Here is a 23,409-nt window from a genome sequence, read left to right on the forward strand (position 1 = left end):
CTAGTGAAAATCCTGGGTGGCTCTACTGTAATAAGCTGCCCAAGACTTCTAGGAGTGGTTAAAAGCTCATCTGGAATCAATAGCAACCATGGACACTGTAGCTTTCAGAATTAAGACCCTAGGCAATTAGTGTCCCTTGCATACAGAAATCAAAATGAATCACCTTGTAACCATATTACATGACAAGGCTTATCACAGAATCACAGAACCTCAAGGGTTGGAAGGGACCTCAAAAGATTATCAGTATGGTTTTTTGTAAAGAACAAAACTGTTTAGCATCAGTGGAGCTAGAAAGATTGTGGATGAGTGAATACAACATAGCAAAAAACTCTGGGGAGAGAAATTGCTGGTCATCACGTTACCTTGTTGTGATACTGCAACATCTGAGTGATAATTCTTATCTTCGGATGATAATTCTTTATTGAAATAACTCTAAAAACAGTAATAAAAAACAATTAAAATAACTTTTAGCTAGTAGGAGATTTTGATAATGCATTCACAACACCTCTACTGCGTTGTCAAGTCCCACAGTTAAAGCTATATTCTCATATTCATCTGTCTGTAAAGCATACTGATTGAAGTCAGACCTATGCAATATTTACACCTTGTCAAATTCAATTAATAACCATGAGCTAATAGTAGAGAACATCAAAGTTCAGGAATTATTCAGCTGAATGTTTTGCTCTTATGGAATTTGCAGAAAGACAGACTTGTTTTAGCAGCTCTATTTGGATACTGTTCTCATTCTGTTAAGTAAATGATGCATTTTTAACATCGTCTTCATCAAAGACCTTCACGTTTTTGATATATTTGATCAAGTTTTTCCAATGATATTTGTCCCTTTCTGCCTCACCATCACATATTATTAACTTACAGTTACTAGGCATTCAGCATATTTAAATACCTTAAATAATTATTTTTTTTGACTGTATAAAATGTGGGGCTACTTCCATATTTTGCAGTTTGCCTGTGCTCTTAGTTATTTAATGAGCCTAAGATATATTTGACTTGTTCACTTCAAAAGCAGCTGGAAAGAAAAATGTTTGATAAATGAATGGGCTGATATCATCTTATGAAGAGAGGAATATCCAATTTAAGTATGAAAAAAACCTTGACCAATATTATAGAGAGAAATTTAGTTCTGTATACACAAAATAAAGGTAGTAAAAAAAGATAAAATCATCAAAATGATCTGAATTATTATGAGATCACCAGCCTCCTAAGACTCTGAATGCCCTAATTGTTTACATTGCTCCCTTGGAGGAAGTACCAAACTGCTGTCCTGTCTACCACTTTGAAGTAAATCAAAGCTAGGGTATAAAGTAGATAAAGTTGTGTGCATGATTTTCATTTATGTTATCTTTTGGAAGGGGAAAGCAAGTCTTCCTTTTAATTTTCCACTTCTTGCTGAATTACTTAATTAAACCTTCATTTTTGTTGATTTAAATTCATTTAAATGTGAGAAAACACAAGAGAATTCCACTGTGAAAGTGACACTTTTGTATTTTATTACATTAATTTTAGCTTACTTTTAATGAACTAATGCAATTAATGTCCAAATTAAGTTTCTCACATTGCAACTCAAAACCATGTTTGGAAAATTAAATTAGGCATATTTAAGCCCTGCACCTTCCCCAGCCAGCCAGATCTTTTACACACAGTAACATTTTCCCAGCGAGTCAATTCTATTTCTTTTCATATTTCTCCCTTTCCTTTCATTCACAGCATCCAAGCATCTTACAGGCCAGTAAAACTGGTTCACATTACTGGTCAAGTCTATGTTAGAGAATTTTTAACAAACCATTAACATTTTCATCTTAACAAGGAGAGACTGGTCTCATTAAAACTAGGGTTGTATGAACTACACACACCAAATGGAATGGTTTAGGTTTGTTCTAACTCCAGCTGCTGACTGATTCATCGGTCAGCAAAGCAGGACAAGACTGTGGTCCCTAACGTGGCAAGTGCCTTGCCAATCAAAACAAGTTATGTTTGGTCTTCAGTGTAAAAATGGAGGTAGGAGACCATCATGTGTCATTACCATCATGAAGTGTATACCTTGCTGTCCAAGGAGGTACGAAGTGATCAAGGGTCCTTCTGTCCCACTGTTAGCAGCAGTCCATGCAGTACATACACTCACATCACATATTGTTGCAACATCACTGCATTCCCTTTCCCCTCATTTCTACTGTGTCTGCATTAAGCATGATTAAACCTCAGACTCTGCAGAATGACTAAGAGCACCAAAGCTTGTGCTCCAGGTGTCTCTTCTGATATACTTTTCCTACAGTAGCTACATTAACACAGGCAGGAATTCAGGGTGTCTTCATATACAAACCTCTGAGACGATTTGTCACCTAAAAAAACAACCCTGTAACGTTCTTCAGGTGCAACAGATCAGCAAGAAAGTTGTGTGGGGCTACAGTCTATCTGGTCAAGAGAAGTTAGCTAATCAAAGAACCAAAAACCTATGAAAAACTCACGAGTTTACCTCATAATATTGGAGGCATCTTCAGCATCTGGGTCAGCGCAGTATTTATTGGCAAGGATTAGGCACGCATCTGCTGACTCTATCTGAGACACCGAAGAAAAAGCAAACATAAATAGCAACATCTCTTTCCAGTCCCTCTTTCATCACAAAGTAATAGGGAATCCAACACTGCCACCCTGAGTGTGAATGGAAGTTCTTAACACTGCTAATCAAAAACGTTACAAGACTAAGGTGAGTTACTGTAAGTTATTGCAGCAGCTTTCATATACACGTAGCAATTTCTTGAAACTTGCTTATGATGCTCAGACCAGAGGTCAGTAGTTCAATTACTGACATGAAGGTATTAATAAACATATCTTTTGTAACCAGAAATTTAGACCCCTAAACCCATAGGAAGTTCCTGTTATGTCAGCACTGTGCTCCCAGAGGTCCTGCATTTTTGCTTGGGAATTTCAGTGCCTTCCTACAAGCGATAGGAAGAGACATCTGAACTGATGATTTAGAACCTGAGCACCAGTTTTTGAAATGAGGTAGAGAATTCTTCACAAGACCTCTGTGTTCACACAAATTCTAACTCTGCTTCATTCAAAGCAGATGACAAAAGTGTTTTTCAGTGTATACAACCAAATACCAATCCAAACCAGGGTGAAAAACAGAACACAAAATACCTACACACAGTTTTACAGTCACAATGAGAACATTTGGTTGTGATGTTGGTGTTGGGCTACAAAAAGGTTAAGCAATTTCTGCAGCCAAAAACGGACAAAAGACTTGATTAGTACTTCAGAAACTGTTAGTATTGCACTAAAATACTCTTGGCTTATGTAGTTGGTTTACATTGTGTTAAAAAAAGGGGAAATAACAAGAAAGATTAAAATTAATGCTGTATCTGACAGTCTGCCATACTTTTTTTTCATTTAAGCTTCATGCTTTGCTCTAAGAGTAGAAAATAATTTACCATAGAGAATTCTAGTAAATAAAACCATCTCAATTTAGATACCAAAAAATCATAAATGGCTGCTTTTCTTTTCCAGGATTCTAGACAATAGAAAATGGGTTTGACAGGTGAAAAATTATTTTCTACTTGTACTGATGAAGGTAAGACAATGGCATTGGAGGCAATTACTGTAAGGCTCTTGAACTAAACCCCAATGAAAAAAATCATGAAGAGTTCACTGGAATGGCAGACGATGTATCTTAAGTCACAGTGTTACTGCAGCTGTGAAAATCTAAAGATATAGGGAAAAACAAGTTTATAAGGATAGATATTATGATTTATTAAACAAGCTAACAGAAATGTAAAACCAATCTTTAGTGTTACATGAAGTAGAGGTTTACTGATTTTTTTTTCCCCAAAATAATCCAATGAGAGCTTTGAAAAAAGTCAATTAGCAGGAGAACAGAACGACAAAGCTGTTACCTTCACTCTGGCCAGGTCATGGGGATTAAGGACTGAACCCTGATAAAATTCCACCTGAGTGAAGTGTCGTTTAAAAAGAGCTTCCAGCTCAAGGTTAGGGGAGATACTGCATTGGGAAGAGGGAGAAAACACAAGAGCAAATGAGAAGTTAGTTTCCATAACTGTCCTGTTTCATTCTATTATAAACCAACCCCTTTATTTTACATATTCAGACTTCTGCTGATGCTTTTCCTGTGGTGTGGAAACAGTGTGCACTACTTGAAAGACAAATTCTATACCGCCTTCACTTCATTCCTTCTATGTACATCACTCTTGGCCCATTTCATTGTGCTATTCTACACCCTCATCACTTGTCAGTTTCTCTCAGAAGTGAATCCAGAAGAATCGGTGCAAACACTTGAAAACATCCTCACACAGCAGTATCCACAGAAACTGCCTAGTGAAATAACAATCCTCTGCACATCCCCACTATTCTCAAACAGCCAACTGCATCAGAGAGCTCAATGCAAAACAAATAACAGCCAGAAAAGGAACCCTACAGGGACTTGTTGGAGCTACAAGCACACATAATTATGCTGTGACTTGGTCTAAGTTTGTTCAACATAAATGGATCACAATTATATAACATGGAAGCAACCTTGCAAATACCTTTTCTGATGCCTCCTCATTAAAACAGAAGGGATTTAACAGCTATATATAATAAGTACATGACATTTTTGATATCAGATGCTAAATTTAATAAGAAAATAAACAGATAATATGCAAATATTTGTCTGTGAAGGTACAGAAGAAAGCAGGCACAAAAAGCCAGATGCTAAACTCCCTTCATGTGCATATGTAGCTTCCTGGTTCCTATCACCAGGCATTTTCACTGTGAATGTCTGGATCTCTGTTTTCCACTCAAGTCTCATTATTACTCAGAGAGAGAAAACAAGCAAACTAATCACCTAGCTACCTACCTGAGGATATCATCTCTAGTTCAGTTTGAAAGGACTACATTAAAAAAATTTGTGCAAGTGCTGCTGATTCTCAGTTTTTCTTCTTCCTTTGTTGAATCATCACAAAAGATCCTTGAACTTTTTAATCATTTTTTCCTGACAAGAAGAAAAGTGCAGAACCCTCTGCTACATGCAAAAATATTGCTCATTCATAGCCTGCAATAGTTCTAAACAGGTGTCATTTCAGAGGAGATAAGACTTTTCATACTACTTCTCTCATATGCCTATGTCTAGCAGCTTCTCCCATAGGCACATCTATTTGACAATGCACCACAATATAATGCAGAGCCTGCAACAAACTGCAGCCACCTTAAGATCATTTCCAAATGCCACATCAGAAACCTGCAAGAGACTTTGTGTGTGTATAAACAAGTAAATATGGGTAAAAGAGCAATACTAATTATCATCATGACAAGAATTTCTTTTCCACACTGTATGTGTAGGTCATTTGTATTAAAACTAAATCTGCACCTACAGCTTGTATAGAATCATGGAATAATGGAATGGTAGGGGTTGGAAGGGACCTTTAGAGATCATCTAGTCCAACCCCCCGCAGAAGCAGGGTCACCTAGATCAGGTCACATAGGAACATGTCCAGGCAGGTCTTGAAGACCTCCAAGGAAGGAGACAACCCCTCTGGGCAGCCTGTGCCAGGGCTCCATCACTCTCACGGTGAAACAGTTTTTTCTTATGTTTAAGTGGAACTTTTTGTGTTCCAGCTTCATCCCATTACCCCTTGTCCTGTTGCTAGCTACTATAGAAAAGAGGGATGTCCCAACCTCCTGACATCCACTCATTAGATATTTATAAATGTTAATAAGATCTCCCCTCAGTCTCCTCTTCTCCAGACTAAACAGCCCCAGTTCCTGCAGCCCTTCCTCGTATGAAAGATGTTCTAGTCCCCTGATCATCTTGGTGGCCCTGCGCTGGACTCTGTTGAGCTAAGGAACCCAGAACTGGACACAGGACTCCAGATGAGGCCTCACCAGGGCAGAGTAGAGGGGGAGAAGAACCTCCCTCAACTTGCTGGCCACACTCTTCTTGATGCATCCCAGGATGCCATTGGCCTTCTTGCCCACAAGGGCACATTGCTGGCTCATATTTAGTTTATTATCAGTCAGGACTCCCAGGTCTTTCTCTGCAGAGCTGCTCTCCAGCAGCTTTCTGTGTATAAATCTTTTGCAATATGAAACCAATGTTTTCATATTTGTGCAATCAAGGGTAAAAATGTGTTTTCAGATAGCATAAGCTCAGATGTCTTAAGGTATATTTTGTTAATTTTAGTGCTTTTACTGATTTTGGTACTTTAACTAGAAATATTTGCCACTACAGAAATTCTTGTGTCTATTTATTAGTATTTAAGCATTTTGCATTGCAGAATTTCATTCCCCCTTCAACTCTGTGTTTAGCTAGCTACCTCACAATTGACATGATTGGGTCTAAAGTCTCTCAGCTTGAAACATCTGTACTTAGCAATGGGTTATAAAAAAACTACAGAAGCCAACACTTGTCTCAAAATACATCAACCAATGTAATTGCAAACATTAATTGTACGTATATTTGGAGCTTGGAAGATCCTCTGTCTTCCCAAAAATGGCTTAATTTAGTGAGTTTTAGTAACAGGTGATAAGGCCAATCTGGAATGAGTACTTACTTATGCAGAAAGACGATTTCTACGTTGACATCATCCCTATCCTTGTGCAGGAAGTCCTTCAGGAAGTTCGACACACTTTCAAGTGTTATATGACCACAGACAACTATGTGCCTGTTACAGAAAAATCAGAGTTAATCTTGCAGAGAAGGTCAAACAAGCAAGAAAGCAAAGAAGGAAATGATAATTTATTGGTCAGAAAAGAGTATTATAGTCTCTTCTTCAAGTTTCTCTAGATCCTATTCCATGAAGCCAGTGAAGGAAAACATCAGTTCCAAAAGAGGCTTTGTAATTGAAAACACATATTCACTCTCACCTGCAAAGACTACTATTAACAAGCCATTTGGACAAGTTGTATTACACATTTAACAGTAATGGTATCATTTATATATATGTTTATACACTCTATTAACCAATCCCTTACAAAGTCATATTTATTTTACACATCTTTACCTCCTCTACTGATACTTACTGTTGACATTTTTGGTTTATGACATGAAGCAGCAAATCTCCCTAAAATGAATTGGTGTTTTTCCACGGCTGAAGGCAGACACTTATGCCACTGAAGGCAGTGCAAAGCTTGTCAGTTATAGACCATAAGCAGTAAAAAAGAAATCTCATTCCTACCATAACTCCTACAAGGAGAGTACGTCACAAAAAAATCCTCTCACTTATTGCACCACTGCAATAGATTGTTTAGAAAACCCAAGTTTGCACTGACTGTGATGTCACAACGGTTTCTACTGCTCCATATTTCATTAATTAGACGTATCTGATCATGTAAGATCGAAGCACAATATATACCTAACATACATCTTCTTAAATCCTACATCTTAAGTACTGAGAGGCTGAAAAAGAGACCTAGGGAATTGCACTCCTCCTGACCTTATTACTGTAAAACAAGTCCAATAATTTGTGATTAGAATATCTTACACAGTCTCACCATTTCCTTTACAGAATAAACTCAAACCCAGCTTCCATTACTTTCATGGGTTGAAGACAGATGGTGATTGTGATATACCTATAGCTAACATCTCCAATAACCACACTACTCCCAGAAGTCAGGAAGAGGAGCAACTCCTGATTGACAGAAAGCTTCAGTGTTTCAAGAGAAAGAACTACAAACCAGATGGAGTGTGCAACCTAAATTACTCTACTACAGAAGAAATTTTCATAGGATCATAAGATTACAAGATAATTCAGGTTGAAAAAGATCTCCAGAGGTTATCTGCTCCAAAATTCTCCTGCTAAAAGCAGATGCGTCTGATACAACAATTTGGTTCTCTTACGGTTCTCATTCAGCAGAGTTTCATGGCAATCTGCTGCAGTGAAATACAACATTTGACTGTTAAATACTCCTGTGTTTGAGAATCAGGACTGATTTTGAAAATATCAGAGGGCATCTGCATTATGATTCCATTTTATCATTCTAATTTGGGGGTGGACGTGATCTATACGTCTCTTCTTTGCTGTTCTTACACTGAGCAAGTCAGTGTCCTGAGCGGTGACTGCAACAGAAATTCCTGGTGCTCACACAGTATTTTCTGCTGAGATACTTGCATTAAGTTTTGGTTGAAAAATCCCACCAAAAAAAACCCCAAAACTTCTTGTAACATAAATCATATTCTTGCTTAGAAGAAATTGAAAACACATTTCCTACTTGTCCTGAGAGTTATTTGCTACATTAAGAAAACTAATGAGAGCTGATATTGTTTCAATCTGTCCTGTATACGGCATGAAGATTTATAATTTCCTCTGTTTGTTTCAATAATCATTCCCTTCTCATAGAATCATAGAATGGTAGGAGTTGGAAGGGACCTTTAGAGATCATCTAGTCCAACCCCCCTGCAGAAGCAGGGTCACCTACATCAGGTTGCATAGGAACATGTCCAGGCTGGTCTTGAAGACCTCCAAGGAAGAGACTCCACAACCCCTCTGGGCAGCCTGTGCCAGGGCTCCCTCACCTCAACAGTGAAATAGTTTTTTCTTACATTTAAGTGGAACTTTTTGTGTTCCAGCTTCATCCCATTCTTCCACACATCAAGAGCTTTTGTAAAGCCAACATACTGGATATCTTTTGCTCTATGCAGAAATGTCTAACTTTCACACGAAGCATTTGTTTATGAACACCTCAGAAGTAACAAAGTCTTTGGCAAAGTCACTAATTTTTCCCTTTTTATTCATTCTTTTAAAACTAAATGTAGAAATTCCCTCACAACACTGAAAAATCACAGTTCAGAAATGTAGAAGTTATTCTTGTTGATAGATGTTCAGGAGGACTATGCTTTCTTTCAAATTATAATTGTCACTGGTATCATATATTAGGAGTGAAACTGGTTTAACACACCAGTGAGAATCCCTATTTCATGACTGTGATGCTGCAAAAAGAACCCACCCTTTTACAGAGAATCAAAAGCTTATCAGGAGCCATATTCCATCCACCAGTAAAATCAGAGTACTTCATCCTCTCCTATTTGTACTTATCATCCTATAATTTAACAACAGTGACTCAAACACGAAAGATTTGTAAGGTTCTGCACGGTTCATTTCACCAGTGATCCTACACAGTTGAAATTCTTTACAGTACTTAAATTTTTTCAATTCAAGTATTGACATAATGACACACTTGCTAAAAATAAATTAGCTTCTTATAAAGTAAACAAAGACAGTGATAACAGATCCAAAGCTACAGTTTCAGGAAGAAAACAATGAAATAAGCTAAAGCCAAAGCATCTAGAATTCTGGCATGAGATAATTGAGAACATGCACTTAGTCCAAGTAAATAGCACTGTAAATGAAAACAGATATACTGTGAATAGGATTCTTCAAAAGGAATCCTTGCATGGCTCTTCTTTCAGAGGACACAATATGAAAGGCAAATCTTTTGCCTGTTTATTTTGAAAGAAATTACATCCATTTCATTGGAACAAGTATAAAGAACTCGAAAAAAACTCTAACTGGTCTGTCATAATAAATCAAAGACCACAAATACCAAATTCAATTCAGCATTCAGCTGAATACATGATGTTCACTTGTCAAGTAACTAAATGAAGTGTGGCGTATACTGATCTAGATGTCTCTATAAATCTATAATGTTTATATCAAACACATATGTGCAAATCTCTTTATGGCCTTTCTGCTCAGTGTTCAGACCATGCCTTCATCTATCGACCACCTAAATTCTTTGTATACCAGTGGCAGGCTGCTGTGGTCAAAGTAAAAAGGTTCTTGTTAAGTCTGAGTGGTTTTCTGCAACAAAGGATAGGTCCCAGTCATTTTTTATTGCTAAGAAAAGTCAGTAAATGTCAACAGAGACTGTACATATCATCATCTTGTTTATCTACTACTGCTATGAATCCTTTAAACATAGCAGCCTGCAATACATCTCTAGCTGCTTTGTGCTTCTCATGATTTACTTGAGATTCTCTTAGTTCCCTTCAATTAAGGGAAAGCTTTATGCATATACCACACCTGTTTTTCTCTCAGTGCCTTAATACAAACTCCTCTCTTAGATTAATACAGAAGAGTAACAGGTGATGTAAAATCATGATCTCCTGTTTTTCCCTTTTTCAAGCCTGAAACCAAGGATGGTCCTCTAAGGACTATTTCATTAGCCAATGTGTATCACAAGCCAGAACCAATATCTTGTCATATTTTAACCTTGCCTACGTATTGCATGTGTAATAAAAGCAAAGCCTGAGAACCACTGACCTAAAATGGACACTTCTGGCTGAAAAGATAAGACACACCAGGATGTTTCTTTAAAAAATTACTCTAGCAGGTATAAAACTAAAAAGTCTGCCTCCCAAGCTTGCCTCTTTTTGCATGTCATCCATATCTGTGAAGACAGGGTATAAAATACTCTGAAATCAAGACATGAGGGGTGTTTTTAAATTCAACTGAGAGCTATTTTCTCACTCTTAGTCTCAAATCAGGCTCAGAAATCTTCTACTATAAAGGAGAAAAGTGAAAAATATCCAAGGATGTAGCAAATTGTCTGTCAAGTGTGTACACCCCAGCAACTTTCAACACTTCTTCTTCACCTTTTTGTTAGAAAGTAGATTTTCATTATTCTCATTCCTGAAGAATAAAAAAAAAAATCAAAACTCTTGAGGTTACCAAGAAGTCAAAACCACTGCCTTTAAAACCTGTGTCAACATTAAATGTAGGAAGGATTATGACTACACTTTGACTGGAGATGCGGTTGCAGTACGTGAGAACATATCTGAGGTACCTTTAATTTCTTTCAATTGGACCTCATAGCTTCAGCTGCCAACTATTCAGGAACCAGAGTGAACTTATGCAGCCTGTACTGAAGCTGCTGTGATTAAACCTGACAGAAACTATTTGTTCTTTCCAGTAGGTTCCACATTCTTTGGAATCTCTCTCATATTGTGATTAAAGGAAAAAGAATGAGTTAACACCAGGAAAGACTCCAAGAACTACGCTCAGTATATGGTATACAGTACAGACCAGTGCACAGAACAGAACTGGATCACCCACTAGGTGATGGGAAAGCAGTAATGTCAGGCCTTTCAAAGTTACCTCTGATGCAGATATTCATGTACCTTGTGATGAATATAAGTATATGAATTAACAACCAAGAAGGAGTAACTTCAAATTGTCTTACACACATAATTATTCTTGTGTGACAAACATAGTCACACACCAGACTCTAATTAGTTGTGAATTATTACAGCTATGAAACTATATCAAGTGCACTTATCCAGGTTTCAGTCTTGCTTCATGAATATTGGTGGCATGTCACTGGCAACCTTTAAATACTATAAATTACTTCTAAAATGCATCAAAACAGTACTGACCACTTACATAGGTCTTCAAATACTTTAGGCACATCTAAACAACTGGAGAACAGGCCGAAAGAGTGCATTTCAGATACTTTAATCCTGGATAAATAGCACACTTGTTTGTTTAAACTGCATCTTAAGAGCTCGCATCTGAGTCTGTTTGCAATAGCAGGCTATTGTAAGCGATTCACTGTGAGTTGCTTTATTTCAACTTCCTTGCAGTCACAGCTAAATGAGTGTATCTTATGTTTTTATGATCTAAGGAACTGAAAAATACTTGTCTATAAAACAAATTCAGAATTAAAAGTTAACATTGTTTGCTTGATGCACACCTCTGAGACTCCAATAATAAGAGGAATGCACCACAGTGATTTGTTTCTTCTAGGGACTGGATTAATTAAGAGATTAGTATAAACCACGGTTTATGGTAAAGGATGGATACTCATCCTTTCATTCAGTCCTGATGGTAATATTATCTGCAGTATTTTGGCCTTCATAAAAAATTATCACACTGTGAGATAATACAGCTGCATTGCCATAAGAAATGAGTTAATAACCTAGTATAAGGAAAATCTGCTAAATGCTCTGGTAGGCACAAGGAGTCCATACTAGAAAGCTCACATACACTGCAGGAGTAAACCACAACTCCAGCATAAGCATCTTAGTTGCAAACAGGCCTAAATGTACCATTCTAATCCCTCCTAAACCTGGGCTTCCTTCTCCTAACACCTGGTGCAGCAGATAATACACACAAGACACTCGGTTATTACTTTCCCTTAAATAAATTACTTTCTATGTTCCCACCATTGCTCATTTTCAAATTGCCTTATGCATTTTTTAAATGCTCAATGAGTCAAAAAGTAATTAAACCCTTTGTAAGCAGTGGAGGAGTTAGCAAAGGCTTTAAGGTTTTTGAGCATTTCATTCATGACCAGAGCACAGGTATTTCTTTCCATAGAAATCAAACCCCAAAGTTTTTTCCCAAAGGAAAAGGTGAAATGTTTATGACTTTAACTAGAAATATAAAATGAGTAGGAATGGAACAGGGTTTGAAACCTAGAACACACATTTTCATACAGCTTTCGTAGGAATGGATGTAGTTCAATAAGCATTCAAAACTGGAAAACAAAAAAAAAGCTGGTCCTTTAAGTTCTACCTGTCAGTCTCTTTAACACTCATCAGATTTTCTTTATCACCAAGTGAGACTTCTTTTGAAACAGTGGGATTAGAAGAATGGCTAGCAGATGGGAAATAGAGACACCCCTGGGGATCATAATGCAATCCATGTCACATTCTCTTATTACATTCTCATCCCACTGGAAAATAATATCTTACATATTGTATCCAATTATTTAATGTTATAATCTAATGTCACTTTCTTTGGAGCTATGTCTCTCATTACTGCAGCAAATGGACCTTTGCCAAAGTATTTGGGTAAGTCTTAATTATTTTTTTTTCCTTCTTTTAAATCACATTCAAATGTCTAATGGGTCCAAGATGGTCTGTCAACTTGAATTATCTGTTTGTCTTTCTGTTTACCATATCTATCTGTCTACAGTTTTTTATTTTACTCTGTGAAGTTTAGTTATTGAATCCCATGTTTCCTTCTGGAAGGAATCTCTAGCAGATGATTATTCCTGTTGATATGTTGATGATTTGCTAATTTATGGCTTGTAAATTGAAGAAATCTGAAGAAATCTCTGGGAAGCAGAGCAGATCATGAGAGAGGAGAAACAAGAGGTTTTAATAGCTTCTAAAGGAAAGGACTGTGATTTCATTAAAACACAGATTTTAATCTCATATTTTAACTACAGTAACACTTCTGGATCTTTTAAAAACAACTTAAAAATCAATAAAATCTGGATCTTTTAAGATAATTTAAAAATTTACTAAAGTTCAGGATAAATATTTACTGTTTGGGCAAGAAAAGCAGTGTCTGCTTGCTGCCTTCAAAGAGTTTCCATTGGACTTGATAGCAGCTTCACATGAAACAGGCAAAACTTTACATGGAACTTTTTGTCATGGAACTAAAAGTCAATAATTCAATGTAAAGACTGAAAAAATATCATTAAGTTAGTCAGTCTGTCTTTCAGTGCATCAGGTTACAAACTTTCCTCAACTGGAAACTATTTCACAGTCTGATGATATCAACCACAGAATTAAAATCCAGTCTGATCGTATAAACTCCTGAATACAGAAATGAGACAACTGAGTGAAGAGCACTCTTGATTCTAGAGTCAATTATTAAATGCAGAATAAAAGGTTAATTACAAATTAGTAGAGGTAAGACAAATTCTGGATTTTTAACTAAATCTCAGACCTAAATATTATGAACATTATAAACAAATAAACTGATGCTTTCTTCTTGAAAGAAACAACACAGATGATCTTGTAAGTCATATTTTGGCTAGGACAGAATGTGTAAGTTCCAAATATCACAAAAAGAATGCAACAGAAGTATTCCACTCACCCAAACCCAACAATTCCTTGAAGAAAACATCTGCCTCATAAGACTTAAAGCCTGAATGTTATAGTTAAGAGGTTAGCTGGAGCGCTTTGGAAAATCATCCAAACTCCAAGTGATCAGAGCCTCTTCCAGCCTTCCAAAGGCATGTGTAGATGAACTAACCTGTAGGCTTACTGCTACACCCTGAAAACAATAGCTATATTGACAGAGCTGCAGATTCCTTTCATCCTTCTATGGTACCTCACTTGAAAAACATCACTTTAAAATGATCCCTTGAATACTAACTTGTGAGTTCTGCAGAGAGGCTGCAAAAAATGACTGGATGGAGTCAATCAAATCAAAAGCCTGAACAGGGAAAGAGCTAAATGTAGATAGAGTGTAGGGAACCAGCTGCTGGTCTCCAAATTATGAACAAAAATGGTTAAGAGGAAGCTATATAACAAGCTATATAATGTTTCAGTTTGTAACTGATGTAAAAAAGGTCAATCAATGTCCCAGCTGATCTATATATATAATTTCCAACATTTTCTAAACTAACCCTTAATCTAGACACTTTCCATAATATTGTAATAAAAGGTCAGGTTTTTTCTTTACCCAACTACCTGTTGCATCTAGCTTTTAGTTCCAGCATTTTGTCATTCAAAACTAGATTACCTGTTCATAATTAAACTAGTTATCCCTGATTGGATTTATGACATTTCCTGAGTATGACTTTTTTCAAGTACATGCTTTCATTAGTTATTTCTTACTGATTAGTAAGTTTCATAATGTTTTATTGAGATAGATGGTATATAATATTGCAGATATTATTCAGTGTGACAACATAATGCTTGGTGATGAAGGGATTAATGAGTTAACCCTCATTATAAACTTGTCTCCTTTGTTTTTTAAAAGCATTTCTCATTTTCAGAAAGCATAAACTTGGGTCCATTGAACAAAAGTCAGGTAGTTACTAGTCTGATTCTGGTGTATCAGAGCATATAGTAAAAATATTAGAGTCTATAACGAGTTGAACTCTAAATAGGAGCAAAATAGCTCTTTGGCAGTAATCTCATTGCTCATAGAGCAGATCTCATTGGTTACAAATGTGAAATTCAAGACATGGATTGCTGGCTTTTTTAGTAACTTTTTTTCCTCTTGCATTAGGCTGTAATTGCTCCAAAGTCACTGTGCTACATGTCATTAAATGTATATGTTTGTTCTTGGTCATATTTTGCACAGATATACTGGTATGCATCTCAGTATATGTGCAACAGTGAGTACCGTTGCTTATTTAGCAGGTGAGACTTCAGTCAAAGCCTATAATAAAATCCCTGCTTTGTGTTCTATGAGACAGGAATGCATTACAAAGCAGAGATTATAAATTAAAGGTAAAAATCTACAGTTCCCTGTGGCCTTTTGTAACAAAACTACCTATTACTAACCAGTGATAATTGCATAGTGCCTACAAACTACTTCTGTTTCCAAACTGTATGTGTGTGTCTCATCGAAGAGAGAAGTAAGCTCCTTTATTGTGCAAAAATGATTCTATATAGTTTTTGAGACTTTATTGGCTAAAAAGCAAAATGAAATGTGAGACCAAACTTACTGGTGTTCTTTAGTAAATGGGGATTGTAGTACAAATAACTTTATGCATACGTTCAAGTTGCTTTTATAGTTACACTTCTATAGCAAGGCTCTCCTTAGGATTAAAGCAATGTAGTGCAATCCTCAAAACATAATCATAGGTAGATTTTAACTTCCCTCAAAACATAATCATAGGTATATTTTAACTTCCCACTCAAATGTTTCATTATCATATAGAAGCAGGTTATTCCAGAAGCACAGTTCATGAGGCAACACGTATAAACATATATATAAATGCTAAAAAGAAGATCTTATGTATTTACCTCTTTGGGAGAAAGTTTAAAAGGATATACATTTGCTTTTTGAAGAGTTGAAACTGCATCTTTCAACAAAATTTCGCTGTTTTCATTCTGTACATGTATTTCATTTTATCTGGAAACTTTTTGACATTAGGAATAGAACAACTGTAGTTTCTCCTTATGTTTGCTGCCAGAATCTATGCTTGGTTGCTCAACTAAAGACCTTATATTGCCAATTATTACCACATGTCCATATCCCAAGCAAAAGAAAACTTATTGGTTCTGACAATCCATTCTCTCAACACTGAATTCCAAATGAAAATTTAAATTTTGGCCAAACATAACATTTCATCAATCTTGTTCTACTGACTGCAAAAGCAACATCAAACAAGGGGTGCTAATGGCTTTTTACTGTGCAGTTCCCAAGCTTAGATTCTCTGATGAAAGACCCACGTGAGCAAAGGGCATTTTTAAACTACTTAGTAATTAATGCTTGAACCCAAAAACAATGCATAAAGTAAATTGAACAGTCTGTATGCTGAGAGAGCTGAGATTCAAACAGCAAGTTATACAGGCAGTAGAGATCAGCAGAGAAAGCACTGACAAAAGAGAGAGCTAAAAACAAAGACAGTGCACATAAGACAAAAAAAAAAGGTGAAAAAACCAAAAGTAAGCATGCCCCAAAGCTAGCAGAAGCCTGTAATCTGGAGTTGAGCTTTTCAGGTTGGGGGATTCTGACTGAAGATCAGGTCTAAGTTTAGAGATATCTGAGCAATGCTGGGTACTAGTGACAATGTAAAAGGGAACAGACTATAACTCTGTATGTAAAATAGTTTTTAACCATGTTCTTCTCTGCTATAACTCCTTTGGAGCTTCAAAACCAGAGGTGTAAGGTCTGTGTTTGAAAACCTTCTCTCTGAGAAACCATGTATGAGTATAGATATGAAACTGAGATATGAAACTGCCTTTGTCACAAACCTTTTAGGAAAGTAATTATACTACTCTATCTCAAAGTAAATTAAGGCATTTTGTTAATCTGGAGTTCTGATGTTTCACAGAATCATAGAATGGTAGGGGTTGGAAGGGACCTCTAGAGATCATCTAGTCCAACCACTAAGTTTCCAACATTAGTGTTTACAGTTAGAAAAGCCCTAAACTTTGGACATCTCAAAACACCAGATTTATTGACACTTTCAACTCTGTCAATCTAATTACTTGACTAATTACTGAACACACAGCAGTATAAGCTATAACTTAAGGAAAAACTTTGATCTATCTGTGTAAAACAGTATTCTGGAATTCAATCTGTGGGACAGATACAGACTTTCTGCTCCATAGAGAGGGGAAACAACTTTATGAAATCATAATCCACACGTATAAAATGATGCATGGGTGAAATAAAGTAAAAGGAAAAGAATAAAGTAAAAAAGTTGTCTCCTTAAGGAGAGGGATGATTAATTAGATGTGTTGCTTGCCTTCTTTATGTTATATAGGAAGGACTCTATATAACTAGGATTTTAGGGCAAATGTATCTCCACCAGTGAATGTCACAGTGATATGTAATGAAACAAAAGATGGCAACAATAAAGGTGATACAGAAGAGAAACTACTACATTGCCAAGTAGTTCATTAAAGGCTATATCCCAGCAGGTCTAGATGCTGAGAATGCCAGAAAGACCAAGTTTTAACTTGGTCAAGAAAACAAGCAGGCTTTCAGGAGAAACAAAGTGAATCAATGTGGTCCAATAAAAATTAACTTTTCCTACCAGGTAAAAATGGGGTTTTGTTATGGATTTGGGGTTATTTTCATCCTATATTGATACTAAGGCTGCCACTTGCTCTTCTTAGGATAGGATTTATATGGCTTGTGAAGACAACCACTTCAAAATCTCAACATTGGTCCTAAAAGCATTGAGTGTTTGTAATACCAATATGAAGACAAAAGGAGCTGTGTGAAACCAGACTCTGCTGACTGAATACTGAGAAACTATCAGCCTTCTGACATAGTCAGTCTAATGGAATAACCCAATCAACATCAATCTCATATTTTGTATTCCAGTACACCTAAGTGTTCTACAAAAATTACTTGCTTGGAAATCATCTGGGTTATCGTCGTCACTTAGTTAAGAGATGACTACAAAACAATCTGGTGCCCAAAACTGAAGTGACAGGTCAACCTTGTTCCAGAAGCTAACTGCATATGCAATAGCAGTTATTTGTTACAAGATGTGCCAGTGGAGTCTTAGTGGTGTCCAGGTTCTCTTGAAGTAGGGACAAAACGTTGTGACTTGTACCATAGCATAGCCCAGGTCTCTAATTATAGTGTGACAACTGTCCAGTGGTAACATCTGATGTCAAGGCATACAGCCTTAGAAGCTGTGAGTCAGCTATTACCACTTTCAGGGGCTCTTTAAAGTCACACAATCACACCTGGTCTTTTTTGACTTACTTTCTGCCTCGGGTTGAGTTAAAAGTCCCGCCGTATTTCTTCCGATTAAGGATGAGAGCAGCAATTTCTGGCACGTAGCGAGCAAACATTGCCTACATGCATGAAACAAAAACACAAAAAAAAAAAAGAAAATGGCATGCAGAGAGTGTTCTACTGCAGCAGAGGCAGCAGAGCCTCTTGGGATACTTACTTTCTTCCACTAACCGCACTATAGGAACCACCATATTTCTTGCGGTTTCCTATTAACTCTATGATTTCAGGGACGTAGCTGGCAAACATGGCCTAAGAAGAAGATAGGAGACAGAAGAAAAGACTAAAAAGAGAGGCCAAAGAAAGGGGGATGATGAATATTTTCAGAAGATATATATCTTTAAGATCTGAATTAGATCTATGAAGATGTTTAAAAAGAAAATATATATTAAAAAAAAAAAGGTAAAAGTTGTTATCAAACAAAACAAGAGGGTTCAATGTAAAAGTTGGTCTTGGAGAAGGTGCAAACCTTATAAATAAAGAAAATAGTCAAGAGGAAAAATGGGCACACAAAACAAAACAAGAACAAAATCAATTCAAACTGGTATCTAATCATAAAATACAGTTATGTCTCATTTTTCCTGAAGAGGGGAGAGGAAAAAAAAACCTATCCCAGCTCCACTGCAAAAATAAAAACCAAAACCGAGTATTATCATTACTGTTACATTTTCACTTCAGAAGTCAGATGTTTTCCCCCATTATTAGGATTCAAAAGAAGACAAAACCAAGATAGAATCAGAGGTTATTCCCCCTGTCAAGAAACAAAAAGGTCACTCCCCCCGCCCCCCAAAAAAATGTTTACAAAAGTTTCTGGTTTTAAAAGGATTGGAGCAACACATGAGAGAAAAAAAGGGTTGGAGGAGAAAATAAAAATTATTCTGCCATGTTTTGTCCAACAAACATTTTGCTTGTGGCTGGATACTTCGAAGAGCTACTGCCAGTTTGACATGCTCTTTGTCTTCGTATGTCAATAAACACAGATGGGAATGCACAGATTTACACTCATATATATAGTCATATATATGCATCTCTATGTGTCTCATATATGGCATTCATATATACATGTCACTTCTGTAAGGTGTATGTATATGTGAAATCAATACATGAGAGTAAAGTATCAACATTCGTTTGTGTGTGCACAATACACATTGTGAGTCATAAAGCACTTACCTTGCACAGTGTAAGTATTAAAATAAACCTTGCTGGTTTAGAGAATAACATTGTAAAAGGTCCTATAACATTCCTAACATCAATAAACAACAAAGAAGTTGACATCAGACAATTAGAAACTTTGGTGCTATGTACATACAGGACAAAGAACACAAAAGTTTGCTGATAAAAAGGGATACTGGTTATGGCCATGGGATAAATTGTGAGTTAAGATCGAGCGTCATGATGTGAAAGGATGTTTGAAATTAAAGAGAACATTGTTTGCCACCATCCGGATGAGGCAAGCTGCTCTTTAAGGCAGTCCAAAGCCACAGTGTTTGTTGGAATTCTGGGAAGGAACACAGAAGGGTGGGTAGGACTTGAAACCGCAAAGTGCCTTTAAGTATCAATAGCAGCTTCTAAGGAATATACTACACTCACTCACTACAAGGTAAAGGACTACCATAGCACTACAAGTTGAAATATTAAGGCACTTCATGTGATCACATGCATTATTCATTTAAAAGGACTAGAAAAACTCTGTACTAAACTGAACTAATTATCTGCCAAAATATTTCTCTATAGGAAAAAAAAAAGGGGTGCATTAAACATAATTACATTTCAATTCAATAAACTAGATATGATTTAATTACCAGATTTAATTACAGTACTGAGATATATAGGATCAAGTATTAAGGTAGCTGTAATAACAACAACAACAATAGTAGTAATAGTTTTTACCAGTCCCCCAAGGATGAAGAAGACCATGAAAAGGCGACCAAGGGTTGTTTTTGCATAAACATCTCCATAGCCAACGGTGGACATTGTAACCATCAATAAATAAACACATTCCCAATAGGTTAGCGGTTGGTTGTTTTGGAAATTTTCCCATGGATCCCCTGAGTTCTCCACCTAAAATGTACAAGAAAACATGTCATGAATTAATAGAGTTGTGTCACAAATTAGTGATACTTGTGTGAGTCCGTACATATACGTAATTTGGCATATGATAGAAGCTCTGGATCTTCCCCTGTGATTTATTCTGGACAAACAGAGAACGTAGCTCTGTCTCAATTATACCATTAAAGTTCCTTTGTCAATTTGCACACTCTTGTCACAGAAGAATCACAGAATCTTAAGGGCTGGAAGAGACCTCAAAAGCTCATCCAGTCCAACCATCCTGCCAGAGCAGGACCACCAGCAGAGTAGGTCACACAGGAACTCATCCAGCTGGGTTTTGTCACTCATACTATTTATGGAAAATATCTTTCCCATTCACTCACTAAATAACTTATTTATGCAGCCAGCAGGTTTCATTTTACAGCACTATGTTCAGACCTTTCTCAGAGTGTAATGCAGTTATACTTTTTAATGGTTTTGGTTTAAAGCCTTAAGCAGCCATTCAAGGCACTAGTGACATGTTTCTTTTAGTGAGACACTATTACATCCAAGAAGTCAGCTACTGTATGTGACAAAGTTGTGAATTTATCAATGGAAAAAGAGTACATCCTCTAAAATTTGTTCCACAGTCAAAAATTTGAAGTTTGAGGATTCCTGCAGTAGAACAGAGGAATTTATGCTGTGGGGGGGGAAAAAGCAGTCCCCTAGAAAATAGCATTCCCTCCCTTTTGATGCAATTTTAAGAAGCCCAGAGATGTGTAAAAATATGGCCACCCATGAATGAGAAGTATATCACAAAGGAAATCACCTACAATTTTGGTGCAACTTTGTAAGAGTGAAAATTAACTTACTATTTGGTATAATGAAGATGAACAGTCTGAATTTAATCTTACAGAGCTGGATACAGCTCAAGATAATTCAAGTGAAGTCGATTAAATTATTGGCAGCTGACATAAGCACCATTAAGTCCTAAGACTAAAATCATTCCTGGATAACTCATTACTACTAGCAGCTAGAAAGTGTCTCAATTTTACATTGACTGTAAAATGTACTTAAAGGACAAACACTTAACCATATTTATTTATATTTAGCAAACAATCAGTAAAGTTTATAATAAGCAATAACATTTACCTATCATATAAACACATTCATGAACTCACGTGTACTTTTACACCAACTCTTTGACATGTTTCTGGTATTGTTAAGTAGGGAATAAAAATCCATTGCAAAAAATCTGTGTTATCAGTGACTGAGAGCTACATCCAAAAAGAAGAATCAATTGAAATTTCAACCCAAAAGAGAGGGAAATGATGTCTAAACAGCTGCTAGCCGGGATGTCACCACGGCCATCCTTTGTGGAAGCAGAGCGCTGCTGCCCCGAGCCAGCCCGGCTGCGGCTGCGCTCCGCCACTGCCTGAGGAGACGCTGCCACCTACTGACACACTCAGCAGCCAAGAAGGTGCATCACTCCATGTCTCCTATTTTATTCCCGAGGTTAATCACAAAACCGTTTCAGGTGGAAAAGACCTTTAAAACCATCAAGTCCAACCTGTAACCTAACATTGCCAAGCCCACCACTAAACCATGTCGCTCAGCACCTCATCTATGCATCCTTCAGTACCTTCAGGGATAGGGACTCCACCATTTCCCTGTGCAGCCTGTGCCACTATTTAAAAACCCTCTCATGGAAAAAGTTCTTCCTAATCTCCAATCTAAACCTTCCCTGGCACAACTCGAGCCCCTTTCCTCTTGTCCCATCACTCGCTACTTGAAAGAACAGACCGACTCCCACCTCACTACAACTCCCTTTCAAGTAGCTGTAGACAGTGATCATGTTCCCCCTCTGCCTCCTTTTCTCTAGGCTAAAAATTCCCAGCTCCCTCAGCCCCTCTCCATCAGACTTGTTCTTCAGACCCTCCACCAGCTTCACTGCCCCTCTCTGGACATGCTCCAGAACCTCAGTGTCTCTCTTTCAGTATGATGTATTACCTACTCTTTAAAATAAGGTTTGAGTAGAAGCCTAAAATTTAGGAAGCTGTGACGACTCTTTTTTTATTGTACTCTATAGATGTGTTAAGGGATTATCCAGAACAAGGCAATTTCAGATAATAAAGCTACTCAGACAGCAGATGACCTGCAAGAAAGTCAATGAAGCACTTTCAAATGTACTTACCAAATGTATGAACCCAGCTGCTGTCAGCCACGTGCTGATAAAGATAGAGCACAGATTCACTAGCTTGATGGAATTACTGAAAAGGAACAACAAATAGGAATTTATCACACATTTTTAATATGTACCTGTATACAACTGCATGCTTCAGATGAAAAGAGTCTGATGATGATTTCTGAAGAGAAGCAGGCTCCCTAAAAAACTTCACTGAAAGCTGTGCAAACTATTATTTTCTCTTTGCAGAGTTCACAGTTGCATCATTTCAGATAGCTTGAAAGAAAAATTCCTATGCATTTGAGAGCAGAAAGACAAAAGGAGACCTTAGCTACATTTGTACTCATACAAACAGAAACAAATAATGCATTCTCACACATAGTGTAGTTGCCTCTGAGTACACCCATTGTCTCATTTTTCATGGCTATACACATCAGCATTATTTACATGTAAATATTCTGCTACCTTGGAATATATCCATGCACATCCAGTGAAGTAAAACTGAGCAACAGCAATTATCTGCTGAACACTGCATTTGTACAAACAATTGACAGATTTTTTTAAACTAATTTGATTTTTTGCATGCTGCTTCTATATTTATGATGCTTCTGATCCCAGATCTCTGGATGCTTTAATAATGAACAGCAAGAGGATGCTTCGGTTGCATACTCACCATGTTAACACTTGCATACATGAGCACAGGGACTGACTGTTTTCCTACTCTTATAGCAAACAAGTAATGAACTATTGCAGCCAATTTGTAAACATTATGCTGCTTTTGTGGGGGGAAAAAAAAAGATATCATTTCAAAATCAGGTAACTTAGTTATTTTACAGTTCTTGTCTGTAAGTAATTTTCATGTTATTCTGCTCATATGAACTCTGATGGAGGACTTAGTGACAATTCATACAGAGCTCAAGTGCTTTGTATTTCACATTCACGTTATTCTAAGAAACCCCAAATAAATTGCAAAACCCCACTCAAACACCCACCAGTCAAACTCAACAAACTCTTTTT

The 23,409-nt window shown here is 36.9% G+C and overlaps 1 protein-coding gene across 5 annotated transcripts in view; it reads right to left on the bottom strand.

Moving 5' to 3' along the window:
• The window catches only part of KCNMA1 (potassium calcium-activated channel subfamily M alpha 1), a 445,131-nt gene that overhangs the window by 136,471 nt on the left and 285,251 nt on the right, over window positions 1-23,409 (bottom strand). For 2 of the 5 annotated variants that reach the window (XM_062000701.1, XM_062000702.1), the window contains 7 exons: window positions 22,402-22,477; window positions 20,070-20,240; window positions 18,340-18,431; window positions 6,564-6,674; window positions 3,912-4,017; window positions 2,492-2,574; window positions 363-432 (listed from right to left, as the gene is read on the bottom strand). In XM_062000701.1, coding sequence (XP_061856685.1) covers window positions 363-432; window positions 2,492-2,574; window positions 3,912-4,017; window positions 6,564-6,674; window positions 18,340-18,431; window positions 20,070-20,240; window positions 22,402-22,477 — 709 coding nt within the window. Of the gene's footprint in view, window positions 1-362; window positions 433-2,491; window positions 2,575-3,911; window positions 4,018-6,563; window positions 6,675-18,149; window positions 18,242-18,339; window positions 18,432-19,621; window positions 19,678-20,069; window positions 20,241-22,401; window positions 22,478-23,409 lie in introns of those variants that run through there. The other 3 variants (XM_062000705.1, XM_062000703.1, XM_062000704.1) reach the window with 3 other exon arrangements.

The sequence above is a fragment of the Colius striatus genome, chromosome 8, assembly GCF_028858725.1.
Source record: "Colius striatus isolate bColStr4 chromosome 8, bColStr4.1.hap1, whole genome shotgun sequence".
Classification (NCBI taxonomy): domain Eukaryota; kingdom Metazoa; phylum Chordata; class Aves; order Coliiformes; family Coliidae; genus Colius; species Colius striatus.